The 22362-nt window shown below is 37.7% G+C and overlaps 1 protein-coding gene across 4 annotated transcripts; it reads right to left on the reverse strand.

The window, feature by feature from the left end:
- Window positions 1–95: 95 nt before the first annotated feature.
- Window positions 96–14192, reverse strand: LOC135760268 (uncharacterized). Of its 4 annotated transcripts, XM_065274221.2 has the most exons (22): window positions 13764–14192; window positions 9803–9850; window positions 9260–9316; window positions 8917–8934; window positions 8740–8805; window positions 8512–8613; window positions 8390–8422; window positions 8041–8076; window positions 6762–6821; window positions 6348–6422; window positions 4667–4717; window positions 3547–3603; window positions 3175–3225; window positions 2568–2624; window positions 1852–1962; window positions 1546–1689; window positions 1316–1348; window positions 1186–1242; window positions 774–848; window positions 576–629; window positions 423–479; window positions 96–282 (listed from the first exon to the last, which is right to left on the reverse strand). In XM_065274221.2, the coding sequence occupies exons 1-22, from the start codon at window positions 13828–13830 to the stop codon at window positions 278–280; spliced, it is 1314 nt and encodes a 437-aa protein (XP_065130293.2). In that variant the 5' UTR covers window positions 13831–14192; the 3' UTR covers window positions 96–277. The 4 variants fall into 4 exon arrangements, with proteins under 4 accessions (XP_065130293.2, XP_065130294.2, XP_065130295.2 ...); XM_065274222.2 differs by lacking the exon at window positions 4667–4717 and having other exon boundaries at window positions 13764–14189; XM_065274223.2 differs by lacking the exon at window positions 1546–1689 and having other exon boundaries at window positions 13764–14168.
- Window positions 14193–22362: the final 8170 nt, after the last annotated feature.

The following is a 22362-nucleotide window of genomic DNA, read 5'->3' on the forward strand; positions in this document are numbered from 1 at the left end:
GTGTTTACGTCGATACAGAGACACACAAGGGATGAGAACTCTCCACTGAGCAAGACACACAAACTGAGTAAAGAATGGGAGGAAACAACCACAAACACGATAAGGACCACATTTATAAACACCACACACACACACATACAGACACAAAACACAAATGCCCACATAAATGGGCACAAGTAAAGCTAAAATAACATGCCTTACAACACTGTCACAAACTGCATAATGGTGGGGAGCACTAGTCGAAAACACTGCAGAGGTTAACAGCCGGGTTCAGAAATTAACCTACAGAAATAGAGAAGAGGTGAATGAGTACCATTTAAATAAATGCATGTTTCTGTAGCTCATGAGTTAGATTTTCACCTGAATGCACTGTAATGTCTGCTATATGCATACATGTAAATGATGCTATACAATTTATTTACCTTTGTACCCATTCCCATAAACACCGCTAAGGCTCGCTTTGGTTCCATCCTTTTGTCCTGTAGAGGAAAAATCAAATGTAGTGTCAAGCTAAATGCACAAGGGAGATATCAAAACCTGCCAGCTTGTGTAATTGGAGTTGCGTTGATACGCACCAGCATATGCACCCTGACTGCCGGTACTTAGTGCAGCTCCAAAACCTCCTGCACCTAGATAGGGTCAGTAAGGACACTAGTTATTAGTTGCATGCAGTAAGTGTGTTTATGTCTAGTCATTAATGTCAACTATTAATGGTTTAATAAAAATGACATATTAAGGCAGATTGGTGGCCATCAGATTTTGTACAATCTTACCATATTTGGCAGCCGTTTTTGTAACTTCAGCTTCCAAAACGAGTTGCTCAGCACCATAGGGATAGCCAGCATCACCTGTGGGTATACAAATGTACATTCATTTTGCCATCTAATTCCTCTCTCGTGTGATTGTGCCCGAAGCCAAAGGCTCTTCCAATATAAACTGGCTACTACAGAAGTACGTCTAATGATACAGAACTAATTCAAGTGAGCTTCAGAGATAAAAATGTAATGATAGTGATGCATGAAGTGAAATTTGAATTGATATTAAACTACTTTGCTCATTTAGAAACCATTTTGATTTTAATATCCAACCACAAAGAGTCGTGGGATATCATAAGCAGCTAGGGAGACATCAAAGATGCTTCACAAGAATGAAGACTGATGTTGACATCTTATCTTACTAACTTACCTTCAAGCCCAGCTGCAATGACAGGTGCATTGTAAGGAAGCTGACCTACACCTCCAGCTGTGTAATAAATTTGATCATTAGAAAGTGGGACTTTTAATATTAGAAACACATTTATATTAGCAGCATTTACCTACTAAAGGATCCAATGCTGCACCAGCACCACCTAAAAGAGAGGACGAGTTCAGTTATTTGATCTTTCAGGTCATATTTCTTTTCATTCATATTCTTTTGAAAATCTCTTTAGTCTCTCTCATTCTTACAGGTAAGTCAAATCATTAGGCAAAGCATAAGAAAAGCCAGAAAAACGAGATTTGCATGCTGCATTTGAATAACAAACATGTGCACTGCACGAACACAGACCAGCGTCAGAGCCGAGGGTTGGAATTTCTCCAAATGTAGCTTCACCATAGCTACCAGTTTTGCTCTGAGGCCCAAGCCCAGCCGAAACCACAGGCTGGCCACCGTAAGGCAAGGATCCTGCAGCCCCAAGTACCCCACCTGCCGCTTTAGACAAATCAGAGGTATTACAGGCAACCAAAGAGGCGGAGAAGAAAAGTGACATTTAGGACAGATGTAGTTGGAGAAGAACAGGCTTAAGCATGACTTGAGAACAATCATCCATTAACAACGAATGAATTGTTTGTGGTCTTTGGACGTAGTTCTTACCATACTTTCTAGCTTTGGCTTCAGAACCCAGACCAGTGCCCGCAAGCTGACCTGGATTTCCAAGACCTGCAGCTCCAAGACCAGCAGCTCCTAGGCCGGCAGCTCCGAGACCTAGCAAAGGTGATCTTTGAGATTTGACTCGAAATGCAGATGATGTTGCTTTTAGTTAAGGTATGCAAAAACACATTGCTCACCATTAGCATTTTCAAGGGCTGCGAACTGCAGTCTTGCTTAAATTATCTTTGCATACGTAAAACCGAGCTGCTCTCTCTCTTGTGGCCAAGCTATTATGCTTACCAAGATTCAAAATAAGGGCTAACCAAAAATATTGTGTCATCACTTATTAACCCTTATGTCACTCCAGATCTGACTTTCTATCTTGGATTTAAGCCTAAAGGAAGCTACTATAGTAGCAGATTGTAGGATTATATGATGACAGAGTTTTCTTTTTTTTGTAGACTCAAGTCATTTTTAACTAAATTAAAGCACTTTTGATAGTAAGCACCAGTTTTAGTGAATGTAATGAATATAACACTGTAGTGAGGTGTTAACATAGTTACAAGTGGTGCATTGCTTGCATTGATAGGTACAAAAAACAGCAAAGATATTCATCTTAATAATACGAGAAGGGCTATGCTTTTAAAGACACAATGATAATTGTCACTCAGTTATAAATACGTTTATATGTTAGGACAGGCTCCATCATAAGGACTCACCTGCCCCATATCCATCTGCAGCACCATACATTTCACTGCCGAATCCATTATTGTAGCCTGTTCAGAAGAAAATATCTTTCTTAAAAGGTGCTTAAAAACAATGATGATGTGTGAAAGTAACACAGGAAGTGCACTTTTTTCAATTCATGGTCAACCACTTGGTAACCAAGATGTTTCAGACAAAACGAATAAACAGTGTGAAATTTAAGGTGCTTGGTGCACAAGCATGCAACCTGATATCAGACACCTTAGAGAAGCTCTTTGCATCTACAGCCGATCTTGAGTTTGTGCTGAATCAGCAGACTCCTGGTCTGACCACACTTGGACCTTGTTTTTAATGCACCACTTGAAAACGGTGCACCAATTACCAAAGGGTTCAAGTCAGTACGGCCACAGACCAGAACAGATAAGGTATAGCAGTAAAAAAAAATGTATTGAAGCAACTATGTGGTTTGAGTTCCCACACTGTGAACGGAGCATGTGAAGAGTAACATTAGGAAACAAAACATTTGCAAAAAACTGTTTTAGGCCAAAAGTAAATAAAGGATTAAATATTACCACCCTGATAAAATGAATAAGTAAACATTTCTAAGAAAAAAGGCTTTACCGATCGGCTTTCCTCCTCGAACTCCCTGTTGATATGCACCTGCCCCATAACCTAAATCAGAAATAAACAAATAAGGAAGCTGTTATATGTTAGACACATATAGGGGTTGTTTCCCGGAACAGGTTTAGATTAATCCAGGACTAGACCTTAGTTATATTAGGACATTTAAGTAGTTTTTACAAACAAACCGTTTTACAAAAAACTATACTGGTTTGCATTTTGAGACAAAACAATGTCACTGATATATGTCAAGATATGTCAGTGCAAGGTATTTTTGAATTAAGGCATTTCAAACATGCATTTTAGTCTGGGACTAGGGTAAGCCCTAACCATAGTATGGTATTCTATAGTAATGCAAAAATCTCTACACACCTGCACCGTAACCATCAGGAAGACCAGTTCCAAAATACCCTGCACCAAGACCGTACCCTGCAAAAAACAAGCATGTAAATGGTAAAACATTGGCCACTAGTATTTGGTACTGAAAAGAATGCCCGACACAAAACGACCTGTGGGACAGAGCGATCATGCAAGATTTTCACAGTATGGTCCAAACTTGTGGCCTGTGGGAGAAAATACTTCAGCTTCAGCATGCATGTGGACACACAACAGGCAGCTAGAGAGACAAAGTTTCAAGTGAAGCACAAAAGAGAAAACTGAACCAAAGAACGGCCTTAAGAAACGCGTTTTTAGACATTGTCTAGCACACACAACAATGAAAAGTAAAAGAAACAGATGTTATAGAGAAAAGCACACATTGGAGGGAATTCTGCAGCTGCTGCAATGAGCCCATGAGGAGCGGTGGATTTTTCCAGTGTACAATCACTAAACACCCCGATCGAATGTATACGCCATATATATAAATGGATTTATTGATGCAGTACTGGGGAAAATACCACCTGGTTACATGCATTAATTATTACCCTGAAACATGGATGGTTTGCGTCCCTGTCCATTGGCCAATACTGCTCCTGTACTGCATAATACCTATGGTTTAAACCTTGTTCTGCATAGTTGCAATTATTTGTCCTTGTAACTTTTCAAATGGGCTTTTCTTGTCTGCTCAGTTTTAATGCACTTGATCACAGACATGGCCCATATTTTACTTACAGATACAACCAGATCACTTTTGACTAGATGCTGCTCATGCAAACACAATTTCAGATTTGACTGTCAGACACAATGATGACTTTACCATTTCGTATAGCTTGTTGTCCATTAACCACATCTGCTCCTGGAACATAGCCTACAGGTGACAACATTAGTTATCTAGAGAGAATATATGACCTTAAAACGTCTTTATAATAGCAATCATGTGCTAATAATCATGTAGAAATCTATATAAGCAACACGTTGTGGCCCAAACCGAATCCTTTCAAGTATTACACCTATTACCCCAAAACGCGACCAAAAATTAAATGATTTTGAATCTACTTAAACATTAAGCATTTAGGTCATCAGCATTGATAAGGTGAAAACGAAGCGTGTTTACCCTTAATTCGAGCTTTCATTTCATTGGCCAGTCCTGGTACTGAAGGGTAACCTGTGAATCGCAGCTACAGTTACCATCTGCCCACCATCATTACTGGACCCAACTGTGGATACATCTCCAGTCGTGCACAGCTTAGTTCTAACCCTGAATAAAGCGTCAGGTAATCCTAAAGAACTAGATGTGCATGTTCAAATGTGTTGAAACTAAACTGTGCTGGAAAGTGATCCACAGACACTGTACCGACTCTCCATACATGATATAGTGCCATCACATTTATATACAGAAGCTACTGTATATCTCTATGATTATAACCTTAAACGAATAGACCATTTTTTAAAAAGAAAAATCCAGATAATTTACTCACCACCATGTCATCCAAAATGTTGATGTCTTTCTTTGTCAGTCAAGAAGAAATTATGTTTTTTGAGGAAAACATTGCAGGATTTTTCTCATTTTAATGGACTTTAATAGAGCCCAGCATTTAATACTTAACTCAACACAGAGTTTCAAAGGTCTATAAACGATCCCAAACGAGGCATAAGGGTCTTATCTAGCAAAACGATTGTCATTTTTGACAAGAAAAATAACAAATATACACTTTTAAAAGCACAACTTCTCGCCTAAATCCGGTCCAGCGCGACCTAACGTAAATGCGTAGTGATGTAGGTGAGGTCACGTGTTACATATATAAAACGCACATTTTCAGACGATTGTAAACAATAAACTGCAAAGACATTAATTAGTATCAGTTGACATACAACAACGTAGGAACGGTCCTCTTCCAACACACTTGTAAACACTGGGGTGTAGTTTTGCGTTCGTCCTCTGTGACCTCTTGATGTTATGACGTATTGCGTGAGGTCGCGCTGGCGCTGGCGACCGTTTCTAGACGAGAAGTTGTGGTTTAAAAGTGCATATTGTTTATTAATTTTTTGTCAAAAATGACAATCGTTTTGCTAGATAAGACCCTTATGCCACGTTTGGGATCGTTTATAGTCCTTTGAAACTCCGTTGAAAAAAACTGTTAAGTGTTAAGTATTAAATGTTGGGCTCTAATAAAGTCCATTAAAATGAGAAAAATCCTGCAATGTTTTCCTCAAAAAACATAATTTCTTCTCGACTGAACAAAGAAAGACATCAACATTTCGGATGACATGGTGGTGAGTAAATTATCTGGATTTTTCTTTTAAGAAAATGGACTAATCCTTTAACACCACAATACCAGTTAGCATTTATTAAGATAACGGGCCAGACAACCCAGTCTCACCCACTGTGTTACGATAACGCACGTGTGAAAGAAAGGGTGCGCTGTTAAACTAAATCACATTTTAAAACAGCATGGTACACTCGTAAAAATAAAGAATAATAATAAGAGTAGGTTCTTTGCAGCGACGCCATATATAAACCATCTCTGGTTCTCCAAAAAACCTTTTTGGTCAACAGGATAATTCTGTTGACGTTAAAGGTTCTTTATGGATCCATACAGCCTGACAAAGAACCCTTTCAGAAAACTTTATTTTTTAAGAGTGTAACTGGGAACAATATGCCACCGGAGAAGCATGTGTGCTTCATTTCATGGGATTGCTTGCTTTTTCCATTGAGGTGATCATGCAGTGTAAATTATGTAAACAAATGGATTGAGAAGGGAAAGCCACACAATGCACACACACGAGAGCTTTACCATCGGCCCTTTCTCCCCGTGACACAGGTTGGCCTCCTCTGGGCCCAGCACCTGTAAACCTAGACACTGGATCAGCTGGAAACAAACATCACATTGGTGAGAAAAGAAAGATGGAATTTGTGAGATTACTTTGGTGAGAAATTTCATGAATAAACATATTTAATATTGTTATTTAAATCAACACTTCTATCAGCAAATCCAAACTGTTTGCCTATTTGTATTTGTTATATCCAAAAATCTGGTCTCTGAAGCCATTAGAGCTATTAAGTTACTGGCATCTAACCAATTTTTGAACAGTAGGTGGAACAACAGGACTTTTGACGAGTAACCGAGAGCGCTTGAGACATTTTTTGTTCTGTGAATGCAAATTGTCCCTAAAACATTCACAGAAAGAGTTAGGATTGGACGGTTTACCCAGTTTTGATGGTTTTAAACCTTGCCCTTTTGAGGGCGCGACTGCAGGGCCACCATATCCTGAAGGTCACAAAAATAATCATTCTGTTAATGTTAGTGTCAAAAACACCTGGAACATCTGGAAAACATCTGGAAGAGAATGAGCACTTGACAATCTGACACAAATAGTCATGTGAAAACTCGGCATGCTAAACAAACAGATAAGACCAATTTCTGTAAAACAAATAAGCAATACTTATAATCAATGAATCCTTCATGGTATAAAGTAAATTGTGACCCTGTCTGTGAAATCCAGACTAAAGTCTCATAAAATAATTATGAGATTAAGAGCTTGATTTCACTCTTTGATTTCAATCTTTGCCATGACCTTAGCCAGATTTTAAAATATCAAGGATATATTTTTTACTGAATGTTCCTAAATTATTTATTTATGTATGATTTTATGCAGAAAACAGTAAAGCACAAAAAAAATGACTTTAGCTGGGTTTTCACAGGCAGGGTCACAGTTAAAGGCGGGGTGCATGATTTTTGAAAAATGATTTAGAAAAGGGAATCGGGCCGACTAGCAAAACACACTTGTAGCCAATCAGCAGTAAAAGGTTGTGTATGTGTGGGGCGGGTCTATCAAAAGAAGGTCCAGATTCTATTAAGGTAGGGGCATGTTCGTTTAGGTGATTTCAAATGTCAACATTGGCTTTCAGAGATTATGCACCCCGCCTTTAAGTTTAAGGGAGTGGATGTAATGCAGCCAGTCTGGCTGCTGTCATGCCAAATGTAATGTGCATGTGATGAAAAACATTTACATCCACCCATATGACACTGACAGCACAAGGCATGCCTATTCATTGACCACACTGGCACACCCATAAAATAAAATGATGTGGCCAGTCACTCAATCCAAAACACTGATAAGGCCTGGCCTATGTATTTGCTTTGAGGGGCGTAGCATGCATGGTCATAGTTAAACAACTTTTTTATGATTCAAATTAAATTTAAGTGCAAACCGGGGTATTGCTAACACATCTACTACGGCAAGATTTGACCAGGTTGGGAAGCTTGTCCGGAAAAAACATGTGCTACTCCAGCACCTATTAGTGGCATACAGTGGTAATGCTGTCAAGAACTGGGAACAACTTTGGTAAATGGTGTGCAACACTATGGTATATAATACTATGGTTGGTTGGTAATTTGAATGCTATAGCAACCTTAATAATTGAAGAAACATTGCTCTAAGCACACAAGAAAGAAGAAAACGTTTGTACAAAAATAATTTACATACCGCGTCCAATGCCAGGGTATCCTCCTGCACCATAACCTGGCAACAACACAAGAGATGTGAAGGTTAGAGGAAGAAATTAAATTACTGTTTAGCCCAACACACACATTGCAGCTCACTTGCATACAACTTCAACAAAAACTTGACACATAATCATGGCTAAAGGAGAACATCACTACATGTGAAAGATTCTAATTATAGCACAAGGTTAGTTTATGATTGGTTAGATCAGTTACAATCTGCTACGCAACCTTCAGGTGGAGGTGGTGTTATACTTGGAATGTGTCACGTAATGTTAATCGACTGTGATACACCCATAAATAATTAAGGTTGTCATGGCGCATGGACTCACCTATTGGAGCTCCATAACCGTTACCGGTATATCCTAGAAAAAAGAGGCATAAATTGAATCATTTTGTCAAGTCTGTTGCAAGATAATGTAATCTGAAAAAACAGTGAATGATGTGTAATCACCTCTTCCACCTGGATAACCCAGCCCGTCACCCTGGCCATATCCCCTTCCATAGCCCATTCCAGCACCCCCGAGATTCCCTCCAAGACCAGCACCAAGAGGGACTATTCACATCAACAGAGCAAGGCAATGATAATAAATGCAATATGATAAAAATCCATTAGAGATTACCTCAAATTAAACTATATGTTATTAATTTGCATTATTTTAGATATGAACATCTGTTTGACCTCCATAGCCGAGTGTTCCATATCCTTGTTTTAATCCTCCAGCCATCCCAGGTCTATAGCCTCCCACTAAAAAATATCATACTATTACACATACAACTTATCCCACATAACACAGCACAAGCATTCACTTTCACATGCATTTTGTACCAATCACAAAAAATAAAGACATCAACTCACCACCAAGATAACGACCAGCTGTTTGGATAAAAAATGAATAAATTAATGATCTCTCTGACATCATCCAAAAGGCATTACGTAACGAGAGGCGAGAACCAAAAAAGCGTAAGTGACATTTTGGGTGAAATTAAGATATATACACAAAGTCAAAGCAAACCATGCTGATGTTTTTGTTCTGGCACTCCTGTGAAGTTGGTGAATTGTCACTTATGCCCTTGTTCTCACCCCTCAATATACATGAAATACCTACGTAAATTGCATTATCGATTTTTTCCTATTAATTTACTCTTTTTAACCAGACTTCTGTTACTTATTTTATCTTGGGTGACTGTACATGACTTACCAGCTGTCTTTCCTTGCCTGCCCACTCCATAAGCACGGGCTCCAAGAATACCAGCCGCTATCAAAAATAACAGAAAAGTAGGATGAAGTGATTACTAATGTACACACAAATGGACATAGATTTAGTTCTGAATCTGTGACAAGAGTTATATAAACATATCAACATATACCCGGTCACCTACACCAGAATCAAAAGTTATAGCCAATGGGTAACACACCTGTAGTCAGCTAAGCAGACAAGGCTATTGAGTATATTTGGATAATATCTAGTGACCGTATTTCATTAAGCTGAATACATAAATACGTCCTAAACATTTTTAGTTTATTATTCATAGATTTTTCTTGCAGTTATTTGATATACAGTAGGTTTAATTCAGTTCTGGAGCTTGGACCTAACCCACATTTGCCTACATGCACCCACATACTGAAAAGTCAAGAACTACCACTGGGTACAAGGCAGTCTTGATATGGACAATCATTATCTGATGGAGATTTATTATGCTCAGCTCGAATCCTAATATCTTAGATAATAACTGCAGTATACCTCGACTTTGTGCCAGCCTTCCCAGAGATCCAGACTGTGGTCTAACACCTGTTTAAAACAAAAGAAATATAATTTCAGAAAGATGACAGAAAAAGACTGATAATTTACTATGATAATATTGTAGTATTTTTATACATAATTACCCTTGGTACATTATTATGGTAACCATACAGTACTACGGTATAAATCAAAGTACCAACATATTTAAATCTCATATCATTATAACAAATATATAAAAATAAAAAATACATAAAATATTTGAATAGTGGCTGGACAAGTTGATCTTTGTCCATGGTTGTCATTTCCTGATGGAAACCCAAATGTGTCCAAACAGTGACTTGCTTGCCTTCATCTCTTGAAGGCTTCCTGTTTGAATTCTCAGAATCCAGCCAATAAAATATTCACAGTTGAGAGATTGTGGCAGTTGACGTAATAGGCGATTAACAGTGTGGATCTCATTGCACTGCTCGCTGTCTCAGCATATTAGAAAACAGACCTCCATTGATTTTCAAACACTGCAGGACAAATAGATGGACTGTGTGTGGGTTGTAAAGGTTGCCAATGACAGAAAGATGACAAATTTTGACCACTCCTGCCACCGTTAGGCTGCACGGTTTGATCTTTAGACATGAAATACAAGTATTTAAGATGTGGTCAGTGTAACGGAGGCTGGAGGAGATCCAGATGACTCACTTCCAGAGGTGCTGCTTCTCCATTTATCAAAGAGATCAGAAATGTAACAGTATGTCGCCATGTGCCATTCATCATTTGCGTTTCCTTTAAGCCTGACATGCCATAATCTGTCACTGCTGCCTCAACATACTGTACATCATTTGATTATGCAATACCATAATTATATAATTATGCAGTGCCAAATTGACAATTTATTAGTAGGATGGAATGAAATCACAGTGGCATAGATTATTAATGAATATTTTTTTAAAGGTATTTTTGGTTCTTCAAAGAAACATTCAGTAAAAGGTATTTACAAGAGCCATTACTTAAATTACTTTTTATAATCTAAAGAACTTTTTACTACAATTAATTTTTTTTAATAGAAAAGTGAAAAATAGAAAGGTTTTTCGGATATTAAAAAGTCCTTTGAGGAACCATTCATTCAAAATGGTTCTTCTCACTCAAAAAATTAGCACCTATAAAGCACCTATGAAGAACCATATGAACCATCCTTAAATTGGTTCCCCTATGATAACAAGCCAGTGAACCACTTTTAGTGCCATTTAGCACCATTTGTTTTTGGAGTGTATGGCATCATGAAGCACCTGTCATTTTAAGAGTTTATATCACAAACACGGTTACTTTACTCATTGCTTGGTCCCTTTACTTGAACCTAAAGGCTGTCAATCTTCTCCAGACTGTTAGTTATCCAGAGTGATGTTCAGATATTAAAATAAGGTGAAGATATACAGTACTATGCAAAAGTCTTATGCCAAAAGTCTTCGACCCTGCTCCACTGTCCTGCAAAGTTTAGTTTTAACCCTCTTCCAACACACCTGCATGTTATTTTCAATTGATCCTTAAGATCTTAATTTGCTGGATCACGTTTATTTAATTAGGGTTGGAGCTACATTCTGCAGGCGTGAGACCAGGATCAGGGTTAAAGACCTCGGCCTATAGGCCACCACGCCAGCATTAGATTTGTTGATTTTGGAAGAATATATTGACCATATATGGATTTTTCTTAGTCTCTTAATTAGAATACAGCCAGAAAAAATTGGTAATTTATATGAAGTATTAAAAAACATAAAATTCTAAGTTAAAGTGGCAAGTAAATAGTCTGTCCTCCCCTTAAAACCTGCAAACTTCCTTAAATTTAAAATAAATTATTTCTATTTCTAATCTATGACTTCACCACTTCAAGGAGTTCAAGATGTGCTTGTTGTCAAGAGAGGTCACCCTAAATACAGACTTTTGCCCAAATAAGCAATTTTGTTTTGAAAATTGTGGGGGCTTTTACATTTATGCACATATTTCCATTATCTTCTATTTGTATCTTAATGAAGAAAGTGAAAAATTAAACTTTGCTAAAAACAAAGTTGGTGGAGACATGAGTTTTGCATGTAATATTCACTCAGGGCCTCAGCTTAAAAGACTATAATTTATTTCTATACTCCATATTAGGACTTAAGGCAGGGTGCATGATCTCTGAAAGCCAATGTTGACATTTGAAATCACTTAAACAAACACGCCCCTGCCCCAATAGAATCTGGACCTTCTTTCGATAGACCCGCCCCACACATACGCAACCCAGGCAATGATGTTGGTTAGTAGACACGCCCCTTACTGCTGATTGGCTACAAGTGTGTTTTGGTAGTCAGCCCAACTCCCTTGTCCAAAGTGTTTTTAAAAAATCATGCACCCACCTTTAAGGGTCTCCTAGGTGTTAAATAGCACTAAATGTTGTTCACTGGCTTGTAATCATAGGGGAACCATTTTAAGTGCCATTTAACACCTACAGTATGTAGCAACTGTATGTAGAACCATATTGTGCTCTGTAGAACCATAAGTGGTGCTATAGGGGTATTCAGGTGCAATATAGCACTAAAAATGGTTCCCTTATGATTACAAGCTTTTAGTGCTATTCACCAGTTTATTCTACCCAGTCTCACAAAATGATGTACCTATAGTAACATCGTATCACGTATTTCTTTTTATGTGTAATTGTCACATTTTGGTTATTCAACTGTTTTTTTCTATTTTCAAACCATTTTCGCTTCGGTTTAGGGTTAGATTTTGTGTTTGTGTTAGGATGTCACTTTAAGTATTGGTTTATACAAATTTTTCTTGTTTTTTTTTATATTTTCTAAATTTTAAAATATTGTCGCCTGGCGATGGGGTTAGAGTTGGGTTTGGGTAAGGATGTCATTTTATGTAAATCTAACCCTAAACCGAAGCGACAATGGTAAGAAAATAGGACAAACAGTTGAGTAACAAATACGCTACAATGACACATAATCAGAAATTCGTGATATGATTCGTGAGATGATAAAAAAATGACGTGACTATAGTTACGTAATTTCGTGTGACTGGGCTGATTTATTATGGTTCCATAAACAAGCTGTTACATCCGAAGGACCTTTCTGTTTTACTAAATGTTCTTTGTAGTAAAGAAAGGTTCTTGAGAATAAAAAGGTATTAAAGGAATGGTTCCTCTATGGCAGGGATGGGCAACTTTGATCCTGGAGGGCCATGTCCTGCAGAGTTTAACTCCCACCATAATTAAACACACCTGAAGCAACCAATTAAGGTCTTACTAGGTATACTAGAAACTTTTAGGCAGGTGTGCAGAGACAAGTTGGAGCTAAACTCTGCAGGACTGCGGCCCTCCAGGACCGAAGTTGCCCATCCCTGCTCTATGGCATCGCTGTGAAGAACCTTTTAAAGCACTTTGATTTTGGGGCAAATGTCTGTAAATAGAGGCAGAGCAAAAAACTAATTAAAAGATTTTTACATTTTTACAGCATCTTCAATTATCTGAAGTACTTTAACCCTTTACCTGGCCCTTTTTTGAGTGTGGGGTGAAAAGGTGATGTACCCCTTTAAATTAATATAACTCTGGCATTTTTTGGTCTAGAAGCCCAATTTTGGTCTTGTTTTAAAGAAGACACTTGAAAGTTTTTTTGCGGAAGTGTCTGGAGGTGAAAATATTAAATAAGAAACATGTTGTATATCAGTTTAATTTATTATAATAAATAAAAATAATGCAATATAGTATTATTTTATACATAAAATTATAAAAAAAGATGTTTGTGTTGGTTTGCTGTGAGGTTTGCTTCATACTCTTGTCACAAATGAATACTTTACAGTCACTGTCTGCATTATAATTACTGCGAAAAGGTTTTGAAATATGAAAACTACATTCTTATACCTTTCCAGCAATATATAGTTTGTCGTGATAGATTGAAGTGATAGAAATATTGAAGTAAACTTATTTTTAACTTACCTCCTTGTATGGTGCTCTGTACTAACCACAGAACCAGTGAAGTCTGTAGGACGGCCCGTACCAGCATGATGGCAGATACTGTAGACAGACAGGCTCACAGAAAGACAGTCTTATGCAGTCAGACAGGTGATGTGAGATTCAAATGGTCTCAGATTCAGCACCACTGGCCAATGTGTCCTCCTGGCGTTTAAATATTGTCCGAACGTCTGGGTCTTCCCTCTGGCCAGACCTGCCCTCTGCTGTGCGATTGGGCTCCTCATGATGACCAAGCACCTGCCCTTACGCTTTCTTCACATCCCACTCTTTCCTCATGCTCCACCAAGCCTAAAGACGACAGCCAGCTCCAGAAACATCATGCACATTCTAAACAGTCAAGTTTGTTAACAAGTGAACGTTACAGAATGAAATTGAAAAGCCATGCCAATTTCGCAGCAATGAAAGAGGCATCAATGATGAAAAAGAGTTGTGGATAGCTATTACTTTGAGGTAAACACTGATATCTTTGGATATAGACATTTATCAAGATAAGGACATTTTTTGAATTTTCACAAAATGACTTGTTTGTAATTTTGAATTCTGGATAACCATAACAAAACATTATTGTCTTGATAGAAGGTGCACAAAGTCAACAATCTTTTTGATCCTATGCAGAGTGAATCATCCAAAAAAGTGAATCATCTTTCACTACAGTACCATATCCATCTAAACAGTGAACCTCATTCATTCATTGTCTATATGTGTGCGCTGGTCCAAAGATCAGTTGAGGCCAATGGTGCACATCAATCTGCCTGCGCTTACACACATGGCCTGATACTCCAGACAGAGCTTCACCTCACACTGAGAAAGTGCTGTGATTTACTGCAGTAAAAACACCATATGAGTCACCTTTCACTTCGTACAAAATGATACGAATTAGCCAACTTGTAAAATATGTCTGAATTTCTATGAGATGAGGTTGATTTAATATGTTTAATATGCAAGCCTGCTGTGATTTTCAACATTATAAATCCAACTGCCAGTGAATATCAGTGTCTGTTGACGTTTGTCAGATAAGCGTGAATAAAAGTTTCAACAAGTATCCTATTTGTTTATGCACATTAAAGTGTGTTATTAATATTGAAAACATTACTACTTTATCATGGATTTATTAATAAATGATTTTAGGAAATATTATGAATAATTTAATGCTTAAATCACATACATCATTTATATAATATTTTAAAGACTATAATGGCAAACAGTGAGTGCGATAATTAGAGATTATTTACAATAGTACATTTAAAAAAGGAAAAACAGAAAGTCTATCTCCTGTGGAGGAAAGAGGTTTATGGAGGGAGTACAGTGTTAGTCTGTTGTAAATAAAGCTAAAATATTACCTGTAGTCCAGACAGGCATTGGCTATTAGCTTTTCACGAACGCCTGCAACAATGTCCCAATGTCCCGAAGACCATGGAAATAACCTAGAATAATACAAACCACTGTAAGATTTCAGGATGCAAAGTTTCATGCATTTATAAAAGTTTGTTTTTTATCAAAATAAAAAATAAACAGGTGGAGACCTAGTCGAGTGATGTCATATTTAAACAGCAATTTAGAGCCTCATCAACAGGTTAGCACAATTTTAGACGTTTCAGTTTGTTTGCATTTATTCTTTTCCGCCTTTTTATTTTCAAAAGGCTTGAAGGAAAGCACAGACCAATGAGGTTAAGCACAGAACACGCAGTGAGTGAATACAGAGGACAAGGGCTTGTATTTGGATCCCAGTAGCCAGGTTCACAATTTCCGCTGACATTTTAACTTCCGAAAAAATCCATTCACTTTAATGTCTACAGCAATAAAAACACACCGACTCCCAGCAGACAGGCACACATACACAAGTATAAAACTGTAGCTGGATGGTAATGATTTATAGTGGAAATTAGTTGCACAGTACTAAGTCTCCCTTTCACTTCAACTGACATTTGTATTGTTCATTTATTGTCACATTTGTAAAGTATCACAAGCATGTTTACAGCTCCAGATGTCTTGTTCATGTGTTTGTTTACCAAAAATATGGCACAATAAAAATTATAATAATGTAACTTAATGAAAAATTCACTAAAATGTCTTTCACGGTTAAACACCTGTTGATCTGAAAGTGTATGTTTAAATGTTTAAAATGATTTCAGTAGACAACTGTGCCAACACAATTTCTTATAAAAACAAACGGTGCTATTTAGCACCAAAAGTGGTTCTTTGCTCGCAATCATAGAAGAACCGTTTTTAGTGCCATAAAGCACTGGTAAAGCACCTGTGTAGAACCTGTGACGCACCTGTGTAGAACCACATAGTGCTATGTAGAACCATATGTGGTGCTATAGTGGTGCTATATGGCCCCCATATGGTTCTTCACTGGTGCTTCACCGGTGCTATATGGCACTAAAAACGGTTCTTCTATGATTACGAGCAAAGAACCACACTCTAAAAAAACAAACGATGCTATATAGCACCAAAACTGTTGCTTTGGATCGTAATCATAGAAGAACCGTTTTTAGTGCCATATAGCACCGGTGAAGCACCAGTGAAGCACCTGTGTAGAACCATAATAGTGCTATATGGTTCTACACAGGTGCTTCACTGGTGCTTCACCGGTGCTATATGGCACTAAAAACGGTTCTTCTATGATTACGATCCAAAGCAACAGTTTTGGTGCTATATAGCACCGTTTGTTTTTTTAGAGTGCACTTTTGGTGCTATATAGCACAGTTTTTTTTAAGAGTGTATATTACCAATAAAAAAGCAGCCAATAAGAGCCGAGCATAGATATAAACTTCTCCAATAAAAACGTAACGAAGGACGAGACTAAGAAGTTGGCTAATAAAATGACAAGTGCAAATTCTAGGAAAAGCGTATATAATCGTATATATCTATATTAGTGCTGGGAAAAGATTAAAGGGGACAGAGAATGAAAAACCATTTTTACCTTGTCTTTGTTGAATAATGGTAGTCTACCCGCATTCACGAACATACAAAAAGTGCTAGACATGCTAAACATCTCAGTCTCATAGTAATTCCTCTTTTAGAAATGTCAGCCAGAAAACGGCCCAATCTGAAAAACTGATGCTTATGACATCACAGGCATCTCACTGCCCCTCCACTTTAAAATAATTGACTACATTTTTTGAGTGGCAGCAAAGTCAGCCAATCAGTAATGAGATTGCAAGTTAAGCCAGTAGGGGGAGCCAAATAGGTGCAAAACCACTTAAAATCCCCCACCCACATAGAGCTATCTGAGAGAGGTTTTTAGGAAGCTTCTAAGGCATTACAGACCCAAACAAAAAATTTTTGTCTACATGTCATATCACAGAACAAGGATAAATACCCCGTTCAATCATTCTATGTCACCTTTAATCGCGATTAATTGCATAAAAAAATAAAAGTGATTTTTAGCATAATATATGAGCGTGTGCTGTGTGTAATTATTATGCATGTATAAATGCACACACAATCATGTATGTTTTTAAGAAACATTTACACACAAATGTATATATATATACATTTGTGCAGTTTTGATGAGTAACCATTATTCTAAAATGGGGTAAAATGTAACTAAAGACTGACGCTAAACTTTTGAACGCTAGTGTATACATACATTTACAGTACATACATTTTCATTTAAACATACAGAAACAGGTGCAACTGGAACAAATGTATGCATTGACAGGTCTGTTGCTACTGGGACATCTTTAGATTTGTCTTAAATGGACACCCAGACACAAACCACAAGCCACCCAGAAGTTTGGAGGAGAACAGAGCGGGTACTGTACCCATCTGTATTATACCTGATAGCTGGTTAATAATGTTCCTAAATATACCTCACACGCAGAAGGGAGAAAGGGGTGATTGACTGAGTGCCATCACGACAGATGGGGTAAAGACAAATAATCACAAGCAGATTCAGCCACTGTAAATCACCTTTAACATGTATGTGTTTATCTGTAGTAAATGACTTACAAGTTTCTATTATGCACTTATTAACTTTTTTAGTTAAAACAATAATGACACTAAACTTGTCTTATATGCTCAGGTTTCATAATAAATCTTTACAGAGTTAATTTACTCAACTTAGCAGTATTTTACTATGTATATTCCATATAAACATACAGTCTGCTGTGATAATGTACTGGTATGGTAGTCACTTTGCTCGCACCTGTGCCGGGTGCCGTGTTAGCTTTGCGCTTCACAGAGTGCGACGTAAATGGCGGGAAAACACACTGAACCACATGGTGATTTTTCATATACTTTTTCTCATATAAACTTCATAAATATTTGACAAATAAATCTAACTTATTTTGGGTCAATACGGGCTATTGACTTATGACGGAGCTAAACGAGATAACTGTGCTAAAAATTGTATTCATCTACTTATTTTATAGTTTTTAGGTCTGCAAAAAAGTTTATTGGCAATGTCCAGGCTTTGTTAAATATCAAAGCATCTTTGAGGTTGTTTTGTAAATTTACATTTATTCATTTAGCAGATGCTTTAACCAAGGTGACTAACAAATGAGAGCATTTTTGTCTAAGGACCTTTAGAGGTAGTGATGTGGTCACAATTGGAATGATATATTAAAGAAAAAATAGGACAAAGAAAAAGAATGATAGACACCACTAATGCAATCTTGCTTTCCCCTTCCAGATATTTTTTTCTACTTTCCGGTATCCTGCCGAAATAGTCAGACAGGGACAATATTAGCGGCGGATTCCTCCATGTGAGAGATTTACTCAAGCGTCTACAACCAGAGGTCTTTAGTAAAAACAGACAAGCACAGGACTGCCCAGGTCCAAGAAATACTGAGGAGGGAGACAGCAGGAAAGAGAAAGAAAGAGAGAGGGCAGACAGATGCTTATAATGATTAGAAAATAAAACAAAAGACAAACGCTTTCTAAACATTAACACTGACACTGACAGATCCTGTTATAGATTTGTTGTCCCTGAAAGCAACCCAAAATACACTCAAACTATTACGTCCACCGTCTGTTCATCACAGACATAAACATAAATTGTAACCTGCTGTTTACTTGTCTTTCCCTTAAGACTTCTTTTCAGGTAAAGTGAAGTGTTATTTGCACACCATTAGCAGCAAGGAAATTACACACTGTTTGTTTTATTAGTCGGACTTGACCAAGTGTCACAGAAAGCAACAAAAATTAAAATAGCTTAGTGTTTAGGGAAATAGTTCATATTTACTCAAACTCATTTAACTTTGAATGTAATGTTTTTAACGTTTCTTTTCAAATCGCTATTTTACAATATTTTGTATAAAATGTATTTATATAAAATGTACATTTATCGTTTAAAGTGTAAGGATTTTTTTTTCCATCTTATGACTTGTGCAGCCAATTTGGTACATAAAAGTTTTTCTACTTGGTATGATATTGCATAACTTATTTTGTTGAGTAAAATGAATGTAAAAATATGTTATTTGCATCATTTTTACAGAAAGACTTGCATACAATATTATGTACATATTAATTAAGCAATGTCGCTCCAGTAGGAGTGTGATATAGCTCTCTCTCATCACGGCTGTGATACATAGCTATATCACACGACTCACGACTTAAACATTTGCTTAGGAAGATTCGGACGTGAGAACCAGACGCATCAGCGGACGTCAAGTGTGTATGCTCACCCCGCAGATCACTGCCCAATCTGGGCAACATCTCTGCCAGGTATTCAATAGCTCTGATGTAGGCCTATCTGTGTTTGATGGTCAAAAATTTCATGAAACTATTTTTTTTTCATATTGCATGTCTTTTGTGTCATTTTAGCGCAAGGTAAAAGTTATTAAACCTATATTCATGTTCTACTGCTTTTCAATTTAATCTTAATGCGGTACGAGCACTCGCTTTATTACTGGACTTTGTTCTTGTCAATACTTCATAAAACAGTTTTTTATAAGTGTCAGAGAGATGTATTTTGCATGCTGCTTATAAATATATCAGTGGTGATATCTCACAACATGTTTTAATAGTCACGTCATGCGAAAATAAATGATTACCCTTAGCTGCAGTTCCAAGCTGTGTTTTTGTGTCATTTTAATGGAAGGAAATTATTGTTTTCATTGCTTTATTGTTAGTGTATGTTAATCGTCCACACAATGTGACATTATTGCACTTAATTTACATCCATGGGCACTGATCTTCGACGGGCATAGGTTTAATCACTTCCGATTGAGATTCACAGACTGATTCACAAGCTTGAGAAACAAGGTAAGTGTTTAAAAACAGCGCGCGCGTGTGACCACCTGCTCTGTTAGCAGCCTTTTCAGTCAGAGATGAGCGTATGACTCACGTGTTTATAGGAGCCTCAATCACCAACACTAAAATGAGCAGTAGGTGGGAGCATGATACAAATGGTGAAGCGGTTACCGTTATGTTATCAGTACAATATTGCACGCCTGGGAATAGTGCAGATATAAGTAACAGTACACTGATTTATAAAGACATTGATCCTAACTGTAGCTGTCATGTTCTCCTGATGCTGGGGAGTTACTAATGTGGCAGTTATGAAATAGTAGTAGTGTCGTGTTTTGACCAGTTTCACGGTTAAAGATTTCTTTAGTTTTTCCAGTCAAAACCAAAGAAATCTTTACTACACTGTTTATATGCACATTTAACTATGTTGAGTCTACATGTCTCCAGAAACCAAGAAATGTGCCAAGTTTACAGAAGCAGGTGAATGTGAGATTGAGAGAGAGAGAGAGAGAGAGAGAGAGAGAGAGAGAGAGGAGAGAGAGAGAGAGAGAGAGAGAGAGAGAGAGAGAGAGAGAGAGAGAGAGAGGAGAGAGAGAGAGAGAGAGAGAGAGAGAGAGAGAGAGAGAGAGAGAGAGAGAGAGAGAGAGAGAGAGAGAGTGAGCGAGAGAGAGATGAGCACTTGATCTGATGAGCACTTTTTATTTGCATGGTGATTTTCTACAGACATTACTTTCTACAGAAGACCAGAGCCTCTCTCTGCCAAATATATGTGCTGAGATATCAAATGGACAAGTCTTGCTTGTGTGAAACTCTTTTTAAAGCTTTATCTGTGTTTTAGTGATTGTTTTAGTGCATTTATGCATACACAGTGATTCTGGCCATAATAAAACTATCAGACAAACATCCTTGTTGATTGGCTACACTTTCGCTGCCTACGCTGTAGCCGGAGTTTATGTCTGTTTGCACTGGAGATTGTGCAGACACAGTGATGGTAAAGACTTTCCCAACAGAGTGCAAAATTCACACTTTGGGTTGCTCTAGTCTCATCCTCAGACACCACACCCACAGTCCACTCACTAACTGCCTGATGCACATCACACACAAAACTAGAAAAGACTTTCTTGATCTAGTAAGTGCTAAACTGACTGGGTGACTTCCGGCAAGTTTTTAATGTACTGTGTTAAGAGTCTTTACATTTTATGTTAAATTACTGTAGTTTTCTGTAGATTCTTTCTTGCACAATCAATACTACACTCTTAAAAATAAAGGTGCTTCACGATGCCATAGAAGAACCATTTTTGGCTACATAAAGAACCTTTAACATCTGGAGAACCTTTTCTATTAAAAAAAGGTTCTTTGTAGTGAAAAAGGTTTTTTAATTAAAGGCGGGGTGCATGATTTTTGAAAAACAGGCCGACTACCAAAACACACTTGTAGCCAATCAGCAGTAAGGGGCATGTCTACTTATATTACGACATCGTTGCCTGGGCTACGTATGTGTGGGGTGTGTCTATCAAAAGAAGGTCCAGATTCTATTAGGGTAGGAGCGTGTTTAGGTGATTTCAAATGTCAACACTGGCATTCAGAGACCCCACCTTTAAAGGGGACATATCATAAAAATCTGACTTTTTCCATGTTTAAGTGCTATAACTGGGTCCCCAGTGCTTCTATCAACCTAGAAAATGTGAAAAAGATCAACAACTTAGTTTTGGTAAACCATTATCTGCAAGCATGTGAAAAAATGTCATTGAATGTCACTGAAGTTTGGCTCCCTTTGTGATGTCAGAAGGGGATAATACCACCCCTCAATCTGCACTATCCAACCAAGGCACTGCCATTTAGGGGCTGTTTACACTTGGTATTAAGATGTGTTTTCATCGATCGGATCACAAGTGGACGAGAAAGACACATTACGTTTACACCTGGTATTTAAATCCGTCTCTTTTGTCCACTTTCGACCGCTTCTGTCCTCAATACTGTGAGGGGGTGGTCTGTGAGACGGTGGGCGAGTCTTTCTGCTGTCATTCAAACGCGAGCAGGAGTAATTATGAGTTTATATGGACGCAAACTAATATTATGTCCGAGTCCTCTGCTTGTTTAGCAAGTAAACATGTTGCACAGTGTTTTGTACGTGTATATGTTAGAGCTTTCTCTGAATTTTCAGCGCAATTGATGAAATTAGATTGCGCAACTTTCACACGCTTTCAAAATGAAACTACGGAGATCAGTCGCTTTAGTTTTATCAATGAAAGGCTAAAAACAGCGCTGTACACCGTGTGTTCGCGCCAGAATTCAGAAAAGACGTAAAACTTGTGTTTAGTACTTTACCTCAGATTAGATAAATGGGCGGAGAGAAGGCGGTCGC

This window comes from Paramisgurnus dabryanus, chromosome 3 (assembly GCF_030506205.2).
Source record: "Paramisgurnus dabryanus chromosome 3, PD_genome_1.1, whole genome shotgun sequence".
NCBI lineage: Eukaryota > Metazoa > Chordata > Actinopteri > Cypriniformes > Cobitidae > Paramisgurnus > Paramisgurnus dabryanus.

What these genes read in the sequence shown, in the direction of transcription:
- LOC135760268 (XM_065274221.2), bottom strand. Translation starts at nt 13,830, where the DNA reads ATGCTGGTACGGGCCGTCCTACAGACTTCACTGGTTCTGTGGTTAGTA. An exon ending in GGGTTATCCAGGTGGAAGAG is followed by an intron (nt 8,423 to 8,511) that starts GTGATTACACAT and finishes TCTTTTTTCTAG; the next exon opens with GATATACCGGTAACGGTTAT. An exon ending in AGCATTGGATCCTTTAGTAG is followed by an intron (nt 1,243 to 1,315) that starts GTAAATGCTGCT and finishes TTTATTACACAG; the next exon opens with CTGGAGGTGTAGGTCAGCTT.